General features: G+C 41.5%; 1 protein-coding gene across 5 annotated transcripts in view; it reads left to right on the forward strand.

The window, feature by feature from the left end:
* Positions 1 to 15,466, forward strand: part of DENND1A (DENN domain containing 1A) — a 582,084-nt gene that overhangs the window by 172,233 nt on the left and 394,385 nt on the right. For all 5 annotated transcript variants that reach the window (XM_075835514.1, XM_075835510.1, XM_075835512.1 and 2 more), the window contains exons 4-5: positions 9,434 to 9,483; positions 13,452 to 13,571. In XM_075835514.1, coding sequence (XP_075691629.1) covers positions 9,434 to 9,483; positions 13,452 to 13,571 — 170 coding nt within the window. The remainder of the gene's footprint in view (positions 1 to 9,433; positions 9,484 to 13,451; positions 13,572 to 15,466) is intronic.

The raw sequence follows: 15,466 nt of genomic DNA on the forward strand, positions 1-15,466 counted from the left end.
ACGTGGCAGATGACACAGGACGTGACACGACTCCGACGCTAGTAGGCACAGGATCAAGAATAGCACAGGATACAGGAACCGGTAACAACTGGAACGGGAAACACTAAGGGGCCATTTGCAAGACAGACTTGGGATAACTAACAACGCTCAGGCAAGGCTCAGAGGGGCTGGGGCCTTCTTATAGACCAGGAAATCATGGGCCGTTGATGATTTCCTGATGTGCGTGCACTGGCCCTTTAAGGCTGGACACGAGCCTGCGCGCGCCCCCTACGGGACACAGCAGAACGGAGCGGAAGTGAGCGCTGGCGCTCTCCTAGGAAGGAGATGGGGACCAGTGCTCACGGGGGTGAGTAAACCCCGACGGCCCGCAGCCATGGACGCTACAATATTCACACACAGACACTAAGAATATATTCACACACAGCAGATTTGTTGCAGATATTTGACGGCTGTCCCATTCCTCTGAATGGGAGTTGCAGAAATCCGTGCAGATGCTGCAGAAATAAACCCATTCAGTTTTAGGGTGCAGTCACATGTGGCATATTTGTCTCGTATTTTCGCAGCTAAAAAAAAGCTGCATAAAACGCCACAATATAATCCTATGGGAAAAATATTCGCAACTCAGACAGATTTCTAAATTTCTTGCGTTGTAAAATAGTTTTCCTATTGGATTACGTTGTAGAGTTTTCTGCAGCTTATTTTTGCGCTGAGGCAAACCTGTGCCTGCACCCTTATGGATCAGATTTTTCAGTCCCATACGTTTGGCACCTAGTTTCAGCTCTGGAAGGAGGGAGATGGATGACTATGTCAATGGCCATAAGTTATCTACAGCGGCCATGTGGATCTCTTAGTGAAAACAGAAGATCTCACAGGATGAAGGGGATCTACTGTTGTCATCTGATCCATACACGGGCTGTTACATATTACTGCTAAAGCAAATTCCATCTGAGAGCCAGACAGTGTGCGTGTGCATGGTCCTCTCCATACAAGTCTGTGGAAGATATGGAAACAACCAGGTGAGCATGCTCAGCTCTTCATGGAACTCCATAGACTTGTATGAATTAGGCCATGCGCATGCTCATCCACCACTACATACATCTCCTTCCCACCACTGCCGTCCTCTGGAGTAGGAATGGGGGGGGGGGGTCCTTGTTATGGCAGTAGGGGTTGCAGCAGTCGAAACCCTAAAATATCTGTTATCTAACATTTATGAACTGAAAACATTGCTTCCAACCTGTGCTGTTCAAATAAAAAGTTGAAGTGGAAATAATAGGATGAAGTGATTGACTAATTTATGCCATAATAATAATAATAATTATTATTATTATTATTATGTTTCTTTCTTTAGTATTATGAAAACCTAATGAGGAACTACACAACCTTTTGGCAGAAAGATTAAAAATAAACGTTATAACAAAACATAATAAAAATCCAACAAAGTAGCAAAGTCACCCCTGAAGAAGCTTCGGTGAAACGTCCAGTGCGCGGTGGTTTACGTGGGTCCGGTCCTTTCTTGGCGCTCTTATTTCTCCATTACGCTATGTATGTATTTCCCATTTAGGGTTAAACATATGTACTTATTTATTCCACTGTGTATTTGTACCTGTGTATCATGAGTTTTGCTGATTTGTCTGTATTTACAGATGTAGCCATCTTTATCTTGACTTTTAACGCTTTTAATACACCGTGGAAGATCCTTTATCTTGACTTTTTCAGTGGCTGTTGTTGTGTGATCTCACGCTGCAGCAAGTGATCAGAGCCCAGATAAAGATGGCTACATCTGTACTCGCCTCTGTTGGGATGCATTTACAAGTTATGTTGTTATGTGCCCTATATGAAGGACCTTGTCACGGTCTCTATACTCATTTTTACCCCTGCTTTTTCTTTCTCCTATTTTGTGAAGGTTGTAGGCTCTTTTTTTTTTTTTTTTTACCTTTCTGTACTTTGTTGTATTTTTATTATGTTTTGTAATAAAGTTTATGTTTAATCTTTATGCCAAAGGGTCATGTAGTTTTTGTTTCACATGGACTAGTTCTAATTATGGGTCATTTATTAGAAGATATTTCTTTGGTATTCTATTTGAAGGCTATAAATGTAGCTTTGGGTACATTACTGCTATTGAGCTTCGATGCTGTGTCAGTTCTCCGACCTGCACATACAACGCTTCAGTATCTTTATATCTGTTCTATTTGAAAGTTTGTTTTTGTAAATGATAAAATCTCTTAATGAAGAAGGAACAAATAGATCCATAGCAAGTGTCTCCATTTAAAGTGCAGTGTATGATCTGTGTCCCTGGAGGCAGAGACCTCTTAGTGTCACCGCTTGCTCGGGACGTTCACCACCTGCCTCCTTGTCCCAAGGTTGTAGCCTGCCCATAATCAAATCGTGGCTTGACATTTGGGGCGTTCAATGCAACTGTGCTAAAACCTGCTCCGCTCAATATATTTAAGACGGAACATATTGACAGTAACACAGGACTCATTGATTATGTTTGGTTCGCTGGCAAAGTTTCTGAAATAAATGAGACCGGAGTGGGGTGATCAGACAGACAGAGACACAAGGACCTTCTCAAAGACAGACGTTCTTATCTTTCTAGTCGAAATGCCGAAAGCTCGATTGTTTCCAATGCTTCTCTTCTTATGAATTTGTACTTGTTCAAGTCTATATAAGTATTCTTTTAACTCGTCTTTCAATGGTTTTTACAACATGTATCAATGAGGTGTTGCACTGAAGTCTGCAATATCTGCAAATTGTAAGAAGAGCATTCCATGTTTGTTACATTAAAACTCCCGTTCTAATGTTGTATTATACGCAATAGTATTATCTGTCATTACATGGCATTGTTCTCTGGGATCAGACACGGTGTCCCTTTTTCTTTTCTAGCTGCAATCCCTGTACCTAGGATCCAAAATGTAGAAATGCACAGGGTTGGCGGTCCTGCGTTTATGTGCAAACTTTCCATTGAACCACAGCAACTTTTTTTTGTGTCTAGCGCAAGCAATGATGGTAGACATTATTCCGCTTTTCATTATTTTATTGTGTTGCCAGAGGTGAAAATGAAGGCTAAGGCTATGTTCACACTAGCGTTACTATCCGTTTATCTCTCTCCCGTCAGAGGAAGAGAGGATCGAAACATGAAATTTGAAAGCAACGGTTCCATTACAATTACCATTGATTTCAATGGTAAGTCTTTTGTTTCAGTTGCTTTCCGTTTGTCTCCATTCGATTGGTTTCTGCTTTTTTTTTTTCACAGAAACAAAAGTTCTGCAGAACGCACTTTTGTTTCTGTGAAAAAAGTCCGAAACCTAGCGAATACAACACTATTGCTAAATCCGGCCAGGACTTCCCATGTCATTTTCTTATAAGGTAGGCCAGAGGTTATGGGAGGTCTGAGATAGAGAATTTAGATGGCTAGCTCCACTGGAGACCAGAACTAATGTGAGTGACTACATTGCTGTGGAATACGTTAGCACTACACAAATAAGTTATAAGATTTAATAAACAACCATTTATACTTATTAGTTCTTCATATAGGCGCCCCATTGGTATAGCTTACAGCCTGGCGCACATATAAGAGCTCCTCTACACTACTGTATAACTTCTCTGTACAACCTCCACATTGTATGGAGCCGAAATACATCACTCCTAGACTTGTATGGAGCTTTACTGTGCCCCAGGTTTCATATGGAGGCACGAGGAGGTGTTTTCTGGTTCCATATGGAAGAAATGGTAGCATTCTTCATCGGATGTCGTATTACGGAGGAATTCTCCCCTAAAAGTTTTGCTTCTAGGGAAGAATAACCCAAATATATGGCATGATCTGCAAGTGGGTCAAAGAGAACAGAAATGGCGCACACATAGTAGTGAAGAGGTCCCATAACCCAGTAGCACTAACAGAACTGTCAGGACGCACACTTTGACACCTTTTCCCCCGGTGTTTTTCCCTCTTCTAGCAATGTTTCTGTGACTACTATTTTTTTCTGAATGTAATGATTTTCATGTCTTTTCTCTTTCTGCTGAATGAGAATATTCACACAATATAAACCCACAGAAATGTTAGTGAGTCATTCCAAAGAGTGATCCATTTGTGAGAATTAGCACTCACCCACTTGTGGTAACCTGAGGCCTTGAGCACTACGTCAGCTGTGAGCAGCGTTCTGGGAGCAGTCCCCCTACCCCCTCTCTGTGTACCCCTAAGAGAGGTGAAGATTGCAAGCTGTCAAAGGAGGACTTGCTGTTCTGCGGAAGAAGTGTGATGTTAAACATCTGGCTGCTGCTGCTTCCACATCTTCAGATTACACAGCCATTCATTACACTAAGTGTTGTTTGTCTGAGCACTTACTTCATACAAGATATGACCGAGCCGGGATATGTAGCCAGGAGACCACAGTATTGGAGGGTTTATCTCCTATGATTTGTTCTGAGTGGTGCTATCGGGTAGGTCAGCTGCAACCTAGGAGAGAGATGAGCGGAGCTACATACAGTGGTAACGGCGCTGTATTTGTCAGATCTAGCAGAGCTCAGTTTATTAACATTTTTGTTAACTCTATTGGGTTAAATGGACTGTCATTGTTCATATTGAGGTCCCTGGATACATGTAGATCTCAATCGGCACATTGAAACCACAACATAAGTGATCTTATGGGGAGTGCCAGCTTGGCCCCCCAGATCTGACAACCATCCTTAGTGTTGTTCTCAGATCTAGCTAATATCGGGTGTCCCTGCTAGGTTATTATTTTCCAATAGGGCTAGACCAGATAACTCCTTTTAAAATAATGTAGTAGATGTAGTTACAGTCCTGCGTTACGCCACAGAGAAAGCATTGTCATACCAAATAAAAAAACTCAATTCTGCTACATCTGTATTTCCCAGCGCAGAAGAATTGGGACAGAGATGGTTAAAATGACACATTTCTTGTTTCCACTCCATTGGGCAGGTTATTAGATTGATATTGCTTGTTTTGGGAACAATGGAGGTGGTTCTGAAATAAATGAAGTGCGGAGCATCCTTTCAGTTACCATTGAGAATTCATTATTTGCCACCAGAAGAGAAGTCCCCGTGCACGCTGATGTTTAATTTATTAGACTGGTTTCACTTCCCTTTAGGCGTATCTCGTGTCATGCCCAGAACTACTTCATCTTTGTGCTCTTTTCCATACCTCTCGAATAAATAATGATCCCATTATCAGCCGCCCCTCACTGAATAACAGTCAGCCAGACACATAGGAGAGGGCAGCGCCGTCAGACACATTAGCGGGGGTCTCATTACTGAAGAGGTTTTGTAGAAGTTTTCCTGTGGCAGTAGAGAGATGAGCACTCGATTTATGAAAACGAGAATACCACGGATACCCAGCTGGAAAGTGGCAAAGTATCCGTAGAACCTGCTTTGGTGGTCACAAACTAATGACAAGTCCCACAAAAAGAAAATGTATAGGAAATTTATGCAGCCACTGGTTGGGTTATGAAACTATACTATAGGTCTCTATAGAAATCACTGATACCTTCTTATCTAGGAAGAAAAAACAGAACCAAGATCCAGCGCTGGGTGTGCGTTAAAAAGGAACTCCTGTTCCAATTTTATTGGTATAACAAAGATAAAAATGATAGAACTATATGGAGTAGTTCTGTGGCAGAGTACAGGAATGAATGTTAGGTGAAGGATAGCAGTAAGCCCTGTTCAAATGTGCCTACGCGTTTCTGACACATCTGTGTCCTTATTCATGGCATGCCATGAATAAGGACACAGACGTGTCAGAAACGCGTAGGCACATTTGAACAGGGCTTACTGCTATCCTTCACCTAACATTCATTCCTGTACTCTGCCACAGAACTACTCCATATAGTTCTATCATTTTTATCTTTGTTATACCAATAAAATTGGAACAGGAGTTCCTTTTTAACGCACACCCAGCGCTGGATCTTGGTTCTGTTTTTTCTTCCTGTTGTGTACCGCTGGCCGCGCGGGAATCCGGGCGCTGTCTGCACTCAGACACAACTAAACGGTGAGCTGGAGGTCCACCTCCCCCCTCTTCCCCATTCATTACCTTCTTATCTAACTACTTCTACAAAGAATAAAGGCCCTATTACACCAATTTTGGCCGATGCAACGAGGGCCGATTAACGAGACCGCTCGTTGATCGGCACTCGTTTGCTCCTGTCACAATGAGCTAGTATGGAGGCGAGCAGTCATTACTCTGATCGCTCGTCCCCATACATTGTTATCATGTAGGCAGCGGGTCTCCTTGTATACACAGGGAGATGGGCTGCCGACACTGATAATATTTAAGTTTTTAAAAACGATACGATCAGCTAATGAACGAGCTTTTGCGCATTCATCTGCTGATCGCTGCCCTGTTTACACAGGGAAATTATCGGCAATGAGCGTTCTATGAATGCTTGTCTGCCCGATAATTGCCCAGTGTAAAAGGGCCTTAAGTCTTCAAATGGGCAAGTATGTGGAGAATTGTCCCAAGGGTCGTGAAGAGAATGTGAAGGGGGAACAAATAATTTTCTGTCTTGGGTGGCAAAGTCCGACACCATATTGGAAGACTCATTTTGATCTGTGCTCTGGGAGGTCCTTTCACACTTATGTATGCCGCTGCCTGTAGGAGCTGTAATGGTAGCCATGATGGTTGTCACCCAACTGGGTGAGATTTTTTAGAGCTAGTCAAAAAGTGGAAGAGTTGCCCATATCAATCACATTCCTGCTCTCTATTTCTTTATAGACCTTTTTTTTTTTTTTTTTGCTGTAGTTTTGATTATAGGGGGAAAAAAGTGGGTCCGAAGCCCATTTCAACCGAAATGAAAGCAGTGACCTGATTGGTTGCTATATGGGACTGCGCAACTTTTTCTTTGCACTAGTTTTTCAACATTGTGTCTACAGTATTGAAATCTCTTTAGACTCGTTAGAAAAACAAGTCTAAGGACGGGGTTGAAAACTTTTTTCTTGGAATCCCAACATTCATTCGGCAGCTTGACTTACAGTATTATGAATAGTAATTTACATTCCGGCGCATTGAACAAATATCTGGTCTGTCATTTACTAAACCACCTCTGAGCATGGCTCTTGGCGGCATCCATACTAGCATATGGGTGATTTCTTTTTCTATCCATTATTATTCATAAAAACTGAAATGGATCTCAACACTGGGAAGAAAATATTCCCATCTTTCGCATTGGGGGAATCCAGACAAGTTTTAAATCAATAAGGTTGAATGTGGGAAGGGATCTGCAATATGCCAGTGTGGATTTAGCATAAGGCCTAGTTTACAGAGTTTTTTGACAGGCTGAAAAAATCTGTCTAAAAATTCCTTCAGCGTTTTTTTTTGCCTGCAACCATTCAATCGAATGCCAAATCCACGGGCAAAAAAAAACGCTCAAACAAATGCCGCAGGTTTTTTCTGCCCCCATCGATTTCAATGGAAGACCAGAGGCAGACCCTGCTCAAAAAAAAGTATGCCACTTTTTGGTTTTTTTCCTGAGCCCAGGAAAAAACAAAAACTCTGTCTCCAATTGAAATTAATGGGGGTCGATTTGGGCCATTTTTTGGTGCTGTTGCCGATGCAGTTTCCATCTTAAAACCACCGCCAAAAATTTGAACCTGCTCATGCATACTATGGTTTTTATAACCGATCCTGTTGTTTTTGGCAAGATCTGCTGACCATCAAATACATAAAGTATGAGCACTGGCAGAATGTAAACAAGTGGCGCCAGAAGTGTCCACCTCCTGCTTATTTCTCCTCCCTCCATATAGTTGACATGATGTTCGGTGAGCAGAAATTGAGGAGATTGGGGGTGGGATGGGACTCCCGAAAAACGAATGAGTGTGGGCAGCTTAAACTGGTTTTCTGATTTCTGCAAAAAAAGCTCATTCAAGGTAGACCGTTTCTAACCTACACGGGGAGGTTTATTTAGGAATGGCGGTTCATGCTGCACACGCCTCTTAACAACTTGGTCGCATATTCGACTGTCTGTGCTCCACTGATTGAAATCTACGCCAGCCAGGAGCGAGCGTAGATTTCCGCTATAATTTGGGCTCTTTGCGACTTTTCTACGCCAGAAAACTGGCGTAGAAACGTTGTTAAGCTCCCCCTTTTGTGTGTTAATTCCTCTCTGTGTTAAAGTTCTCTTGTTTGCTGTCTGTGAATTCTCAAACAGGTGCATGACTAGCAAGAGGGCAGTCATTAATAGTTTTGTTTTTTTCTTGGATCGAGCCTTGAACCTGCATGATAACATGACCTCTGATAGTAAATAATAAAGGTTCCCATCCAATGACCGCAAGCAGAGATCTTGGAAATAGCGAGGAATTGATACAGAATGTGTATTGGAAAATTGTCTTACTTTTCATCAAACAATGAATAAGCTTTATTTGCTGAAAACATAATACCCCTTTAATAATATAGAAGATTTATTCGTACAAAAAAAAATAGTTGGGTGAAATAATGGTGAAAATCCCGTATTTATGCAATTGTTTTTGTGTGTCAGTTATGCCGTAATGTCCAACTTTTTTTTTGGACATGCAATTTCCATTTTTTCCGAAGGTTTCTCAAATTTCGGCTGCCACATTCAACATGAACAATAAGAGACCTAGCGGTGATCTGAGACCGTAGTCACTGTGATATTGTTGGAAGCTCTGCTGTCACTTGCTCTGTGCTCCTGGGTGACATGTTGCTCTGCTTCGTTCCCTGAGCCCTGGTTTCTAGGTAACCGGCACCAGCGCTGGCAGTTGCACAGGGTTGGTTTTGCTTCCCGCACCCCATATGCTGTGGCTGGTGACGATCCCTTGAGGGGCAATACCTCTCAGCAGATTTCACATTCTCGCTCTCTGATTAATTCCTCGTTGTGGGATACGGTCCGCCTTGTGTTCATTATTTTGCATTTGCAATATAAATTTGGTGCAAAGGCAAAGATGTTGTAGATTGTTTGATGTGTTTATTATTTAACGGGTCCTTCGGGTTCATTATCTATATTATGGGTTTTCATGTCTTGCTGGAGAGGGCAGGTTGTTTGATAACATAGTAAACCATGCTTATTCTTTGCAAACCAACTATTTTCCAGCACTTAAGTCTTATGTGTGCAGTGTTTATGGACAGTAAATACTGCACGGATGGGCCAGCGGAGTGTCCGCCGCGTTTGCGGACACCTCTCACAGTAATAAGTATCGGAGCATGGTCCGTAAATGCAAAAAATGGGACATGTTCAATTTTTTTGCAGCTCATTTCACCGTCCCCGGACACACACCTGTAAATATACAGGAATGTGTCAGCGTTTTATCCGCAAGTACAGATCCGTAATTGCGGATAAAAACTACAGTTGTGTGCATGAGGCCTTACACTGTACTTTTCTGTCCTATAACATAAATGGTAACACTGTCACGGCAGTCAATATACGGTGTATATACAGATGAGTTCTCATTGTTCTCTTTTTCTTTGCAGGAAGTCCTACAGACCGTCACCAAGTTTTGCTTCCCGTTCTCCTTAGACAGGTAGACCTTTCTTTTCTTTTTAATTTATTTAAAAAATTTTTTTTTATTGTATTTGCATACCTTACAGGTTAAGATAGTCAATAAGCTTATGATGTGGTGGGATGAAAGGAACCGAAAATAACATGAAAAATAAATAAATCATGTCAACAGTTGTACATTAGAAGTGGAAAGGCATAAAACAGTATAGACCAAGCCCTTTATTTCCCCAGACATGCATAGATCTCTCCATTGGACACCAGAAACAAGCGGAGATTCTTTCTTCCTCGTGTAGTAAGAGTTATTTTTATCAACATGCCACACTATTGGCCGACGCATACATCTAATGTGCCCGTAGACTGTCATAAGCCAAATGTATGCCAAAATAGTATCCTTTTGGCATATGTTTGGCCAGTACTAGTCAGTAAACCGTTTCGTCCGTTGAACGGAAGATCATAGTCGATTATATTTTTCGATAGAATTCTCAACTGGAGTCCGTTGTAGACGTATGCACCTCGACATATAGATGTATAAGTTTGGGGAATATGTTTGGCGGAATGATTGAAAGGTCCCACCGAGCATTATGCCCCATCACAGTGTGAACCTAGTCTAAGCCTAGTGCCCCTAATGTTCCCCCTCTGACCTGAATACCCAAAGTGCTGATGTCATTTCCACATAGAAGATCTTTGTTATATGAATTGTTGTCCATCTTTTGTACGATGTGATGGAAGAAGAAAAAGGGAGTGGGCTTTACCTACAAAATGTGTATGTGCTGTTTTATGTTGTGTGAAGGGAATTTTGATTCTATTACATTTGTGATTCAAAGTGAATGTAACCCCAGTATGGCTAGAAAACCTAAATATCACAAAGACATTTTGTAATGTTCATGAAATGTAATAATTTTTTGATAGGAATCTTTTTAGGATTAACTTTTTTTTTTTTTCAAGAAAATATATATGTCTGCATTATTCTGTAATAAATATGATTTTTAAAGGGAACCTGTCCTGTTGAACATATTCTGTCTGATCTGATTGTTATACTTTTGTAGAAAAATATTCATGATGACCTGTATTTTTTCTTCTTCAATTAAATCCATTCTAAACCTAGGCTTATGAGTCCAGTAGACGGAGCTACTCAGTGATTGACAGCTACAGTATCTTTGTATTCATGCTCCTATAGGGGAGAATCACAGGGTAGTACCGCCCCCAGGACACACAAGCTCAGAATGGGAAGAGATTAAAATACAAGCTCCCCCAAAACTATATATCGATCTCCTCCTGCTACACACACACATACACACACACATACACACACACACACACACACACACACACACACACACACACACACACACACACACACACACACACACTTTTTGGTGCAGTTAGAGGGTAAAGCTACAAGTGGATCCAAAAGGAAGGGGAAGTATAAAGAAAGGACTTACACAATTTTTTCATGTTGGATCCACTTCTGACATTTAGCGCAAAAAGGGCACCAAAAATACATCAAAAACTCTGTGTGTGGTTTCAGCCTTGTAGTGCCATCTTATAATAGTGGTATCCCCTTTTAACTGGTAATGTGTGTCTCTGTAGATTGCATGGTTATATGATTTTATGGACCTGTCCGCAGAGGGTGTGGATGAAGTTTCCAAACTCACGAATTAAAAAAATAAAATAAAAATACCGAAGACGTCATGTAAAAAAATGTCGTTTGAACATATTTTTTTTGTTTAACAAAATGTCTCAGCCATGAGACATATACCTAAAAAAATCATGATGTGTGATATTGTATCCGCTATTTTTTGTTGCACTATATATATCAAATACTATTTATATATCTAACAAATGTTTTTTGCAATTGCCCATTTTTGACAAAAAGGGTCTTCTGACAATAAACTGATCACAGAGTGTCCTGCGTTCATAGTAATCCGATATAATCGATGGGCAACCTGATAGCAAGTGTTAAGTTCCCCAGTATTGCAAAACAGGAAATTAATCGTAAACCATATCCATTAAAATCACTGGGCGCTCAATGTTAGCACTCATACATACTGTCTTATTGCAACTTACAGAGCCGTAAAACGGTGCCCATCCAAGTGTATAGACACTTACTCTACCGTATGCCTCCACTGTACCATATTTAACACTTTTAACTCCTTACCCCTCCCACAGCTCTCGTTTAAATCTGCTGTCCCCGCGACCCCTCCCCACAACTCCTTAGTGCTCTTCCCCATAACCTGCTTTTCCACCATTACTTATGGAAAGCTTTCCACTCGAATCCCTAACCTTACTTCTGTACTACTGTGTTTATCCCAGCCCTAACCCACCTCGTCAACTTTTCACTATCCGCTGGAGACCTTTCTACTCCATTAAAACATGCAACCATCACACCTATCCTTAAGAGGTCATCCCTCGACCCATCCTCGTTGTCCAACTATTGCTCCATCCATTATTCCCGCTTGCTTCAAAACTCCTTGAACAACATGTCTACCTTGAACTGTCCTGTCATCCAACTCGACCATCTAAAATCTGGCTTCTGACCTCACTACTCTACTAAGACGGCCCTAACCAAAGTGACTAATGATCTTTTAACTGCCGAAGTCTCGCAATATTACCCTGCTTCTTCTTTTAGACCTGTCCTCCGCCTTCAACTGTCGACCACTCCTTCCTGTTACATAGTCTCTCATCCCTTCGTATCACAGACTTGGCGCTTTCCTGGATCTCCTCACAAACTGAACATTTAGTGTCTCCAACTCACACACCATCTTCTCATCTCGCCCTCTCCCTGTGTTTGTGTCCCTGAAGTCTTGGGACGCTTGGCTCTGTCCTGGGATCCTTGCTCTTCTCCATCTACACCTTTGGCTTGGGACAGCTCTGACGACATACAAATTTACCACTCTGGCCCAGATGTTACATCTCTGCTTTCCAGAGTGTCTGACAGCTATATCCTCCTCCTTCTCAACCTGCTACCTTAAACTCAACATGGAGAATTCTGAATTGATTATCTTTTCACCATCTCACTCAACCCCCTTATCAGAACTATTAATCACAGTTGATGGTTCCACACTTTCCCAAGTCTCACAAGTCTGCTGCCTCTGGATAACCTTCGATTCCCCCCTTCTTTCAAACTACACATCCAAGCCCTTAGCGCCTCTTGCCGTCTCTAGTTTAAAAATATCAAATTCGCTCTTTCCTCAATTTCAAGTCAACAAAAATGCTAGTACATGCTCTTACCATCTCCTACTTACACAAATTCAACATCTTTCTCCGTGGCCTCCCATCTTACACTCTTGCACCCCTCAAATCTCTCAACTCTGCTGCCGGGTTACTCTACATCTTTCCTCGTTCAACTTCTGCCTCTTACCTCTGCCAATCCCTTCACTGGCTACCCATTCCCCAGTGAACTTAGTTCAAAATGTTAACAATGACATAGTAGGCTGTCCACGACCTGTCTCCTCCACACATCTCTGCTCTTATCTCCCGATACCTCCCCACGTGTAATCTCCGGTCCTCATAAGACCTTCTTCTTTGCTCTTCTCATCTGCTCTCACGTCATCGTCTCCAAGATTTCTCCCGTACATCCCCATACTTTGGAAATGACTACCCCAACACATCAGACTCTCTCCCACCATCAAAACCTTTAAAGCAACCTTGTAAGCCCCTGCGGGCAGCGTCCTCTCCTTCTGTACCAGTCTGTCATTTATTAAGCTCATGTTTATTGTGATTGTTTTTATTGTCTCACGACATGTATCTAGACACTTTTCCATAGTTACAGCGCCCTGGAATTAATGGTTCTATAAAATAAATAATAATAAAAAATCCGGATGGTTTGTAGCTGGAAATCCACGAAGAACTTAAGGATGTAATCAGTTTGTGTTAATGAAACGGATTCCTTTGTGAATGAATAAGACACCGTCAATGTATATATATATATATATATATTTGGAGTTTTTAGACTTATTTATATCTCACATTTCTTTCTTCTCTTTTCAGCCTCTCGGCCAGCCAGGTCGGGCAAAACTTTACATTTGTGCTGACTGACATTGACAGCAAGCATAGGTTTGGCTTCTGCCGGCTATCTTCAGGGGCTAAAAGCTGCTTTTGTATCTTAAGGTAAGGCCAGCTGTGTCTGCGTGTGCAATACATGTCATGTCTGCCGTGTTTCAGCTCATTTATCATCACGATGAGTTTTGGAGTCTGGGTGGGTGTCAGATTCCTTCGTTTTTTTTTTCTTTTGTTTATGGTCATATTAGCATCAGTAATCTCATCTTTTTAAAATAGCTACATCAATTTCTAGATTCTTAATCATTATTGGTAGTTTTTGAAGGTTGATGATACGGTACAAGCAACGTCCTCATCCCTGGTCTTGTCCTGCAGTGTCAGATTATTTAAATTTTTCTATATATTCTTGATTTTGGTGCTAATCCGTTAAAGTGCCTCCCCAATGTAATTCTCCCACCTGATCTGACATTCAGCGTGGAAAGACGTAACTGCGCTGCGGTATAGTGTCCGAAGCAACCGGATGATGCCCAGCAAGTAACGTCTATTACCTAGGATAATACTCATGCAAGAATCTCGATGGGCTTCAGATGGTTGCTTCGGGAACTGTACAGTCTCTCCACGCTCAGTGTCAGATCCAACAGGACAGTGACCACTTTATATTAGGGTTGTCACGATACCATAGCTTGTGTAGTATTGCGATTTACGATACCAAAACGATATTTTGCCAACAATAAAAAACACCCCAAAAAATACAAAAGGCTTTTTATTTTCCGATGTGAGGCACATGGCGTTATGAACTTTGAAGCTCCATATTCCTCACATTTATAGTAATTAACCCCATTATGTACAGTCATAATGGGCAACATTGGGTTAATGTGTGAGGTACATGATGTGGTTAATTACTATTAACGTGGGGCACATGGAGGTTAAAAATTCATAATACCTCGTGCCTCACATTAATAAGTGACCCCATCATTTCCATCATATAATTGCAACATTGGGTTAACCCCTTAGGGACATGGCCAATTTTGGCCTTGAGGACAGAACAATTTATTTTTTCCCTCTTTGCATCCCGCGCTCATAACTTATGAAAATTTTTGCTAGACTGAGACTTTGTTTTTTCGATACACGTACATTATCGCTTAATTTATATACATTTTTATTTTGGCAAAAATGCAGAAAAAAAAAGTTTTTTTTTTTTTTTTTTTTACAGCATGCACCGTTCATCATAAATGACACTAAAAGTTTGTTGCGCAGGTTATTACGGTTGCGATGATACCAAATATGTGTAATATTTGATGTATTGGGACTTATTTTAACAATGTTTATTGTTAAAGAGGCTCTGTCACCAGATTATCAAATCCCTATCTCCTATTGCATGTGATCGGCGCTGCAATGTAGATAACAGTAACGTTTTGTTTTTTTAAACGATAATTTTTGCCCAAGTTATGAGCAATTTTATATTCATGAGCTTTTCAATGGACAACTGGGCGTGTTTTCTCGTTTTACCAACTGGGCGTGTTTTCTCGTTTTACCAACTGGGGGTGTATTGTGTTTTTACCAACTGGGCGTGTATTGTGTTTTTACCAACTGGGCGTATATTGTGTTTTTACTAACTGGGCGTTGTGAATAGAAGTGTATGACGCTGACAAATCAGCATCATACACTTCTCATCGTTCCCACCCAGCTTCTTTCACTGCAGACACACAGCGTGACGTCACACACAGGTCCTTCAACCTTGGCGTCGGACAGAGAAGATACATGGGCTCCAGCCGTCCGAGAAGGTAATATGCTCGTCTCTAGGGAGTTTGCTATGATTACCTGACACGGTGATGCTGCTGCAGATTCAACTGTACTCTGACGCCTGGAGCTGATGTGTCTTCTCTCTTCCGACGCCAAGGTTGAAGGACCTGTGGGTGAAGTCACGCTGTGTGTCCGGAGTGAAAGAAGCTGGCTGGGAATGATGACGTCACCCACAAGTCCTTCAACCTTGGCGTCGGAAGAGA

The sequence above is a fragment of the Rhinoderma darwinii genome, chromosome 8 (genome assembly GCF_050947455.1).
Source record: "Rhinoderma darwinii isolate aRhiDar2 chromosome 8, aRhiDar2.hap1, whole genome shotgun sequence".
NCBI classification, from domain to species: domain Eukaryota; kingdom Metazoa; phylum Chordata; class Amphibia; order Anura; family Rhinodermatidae; genus Rhinoderma; species Rhinoderma darwinii.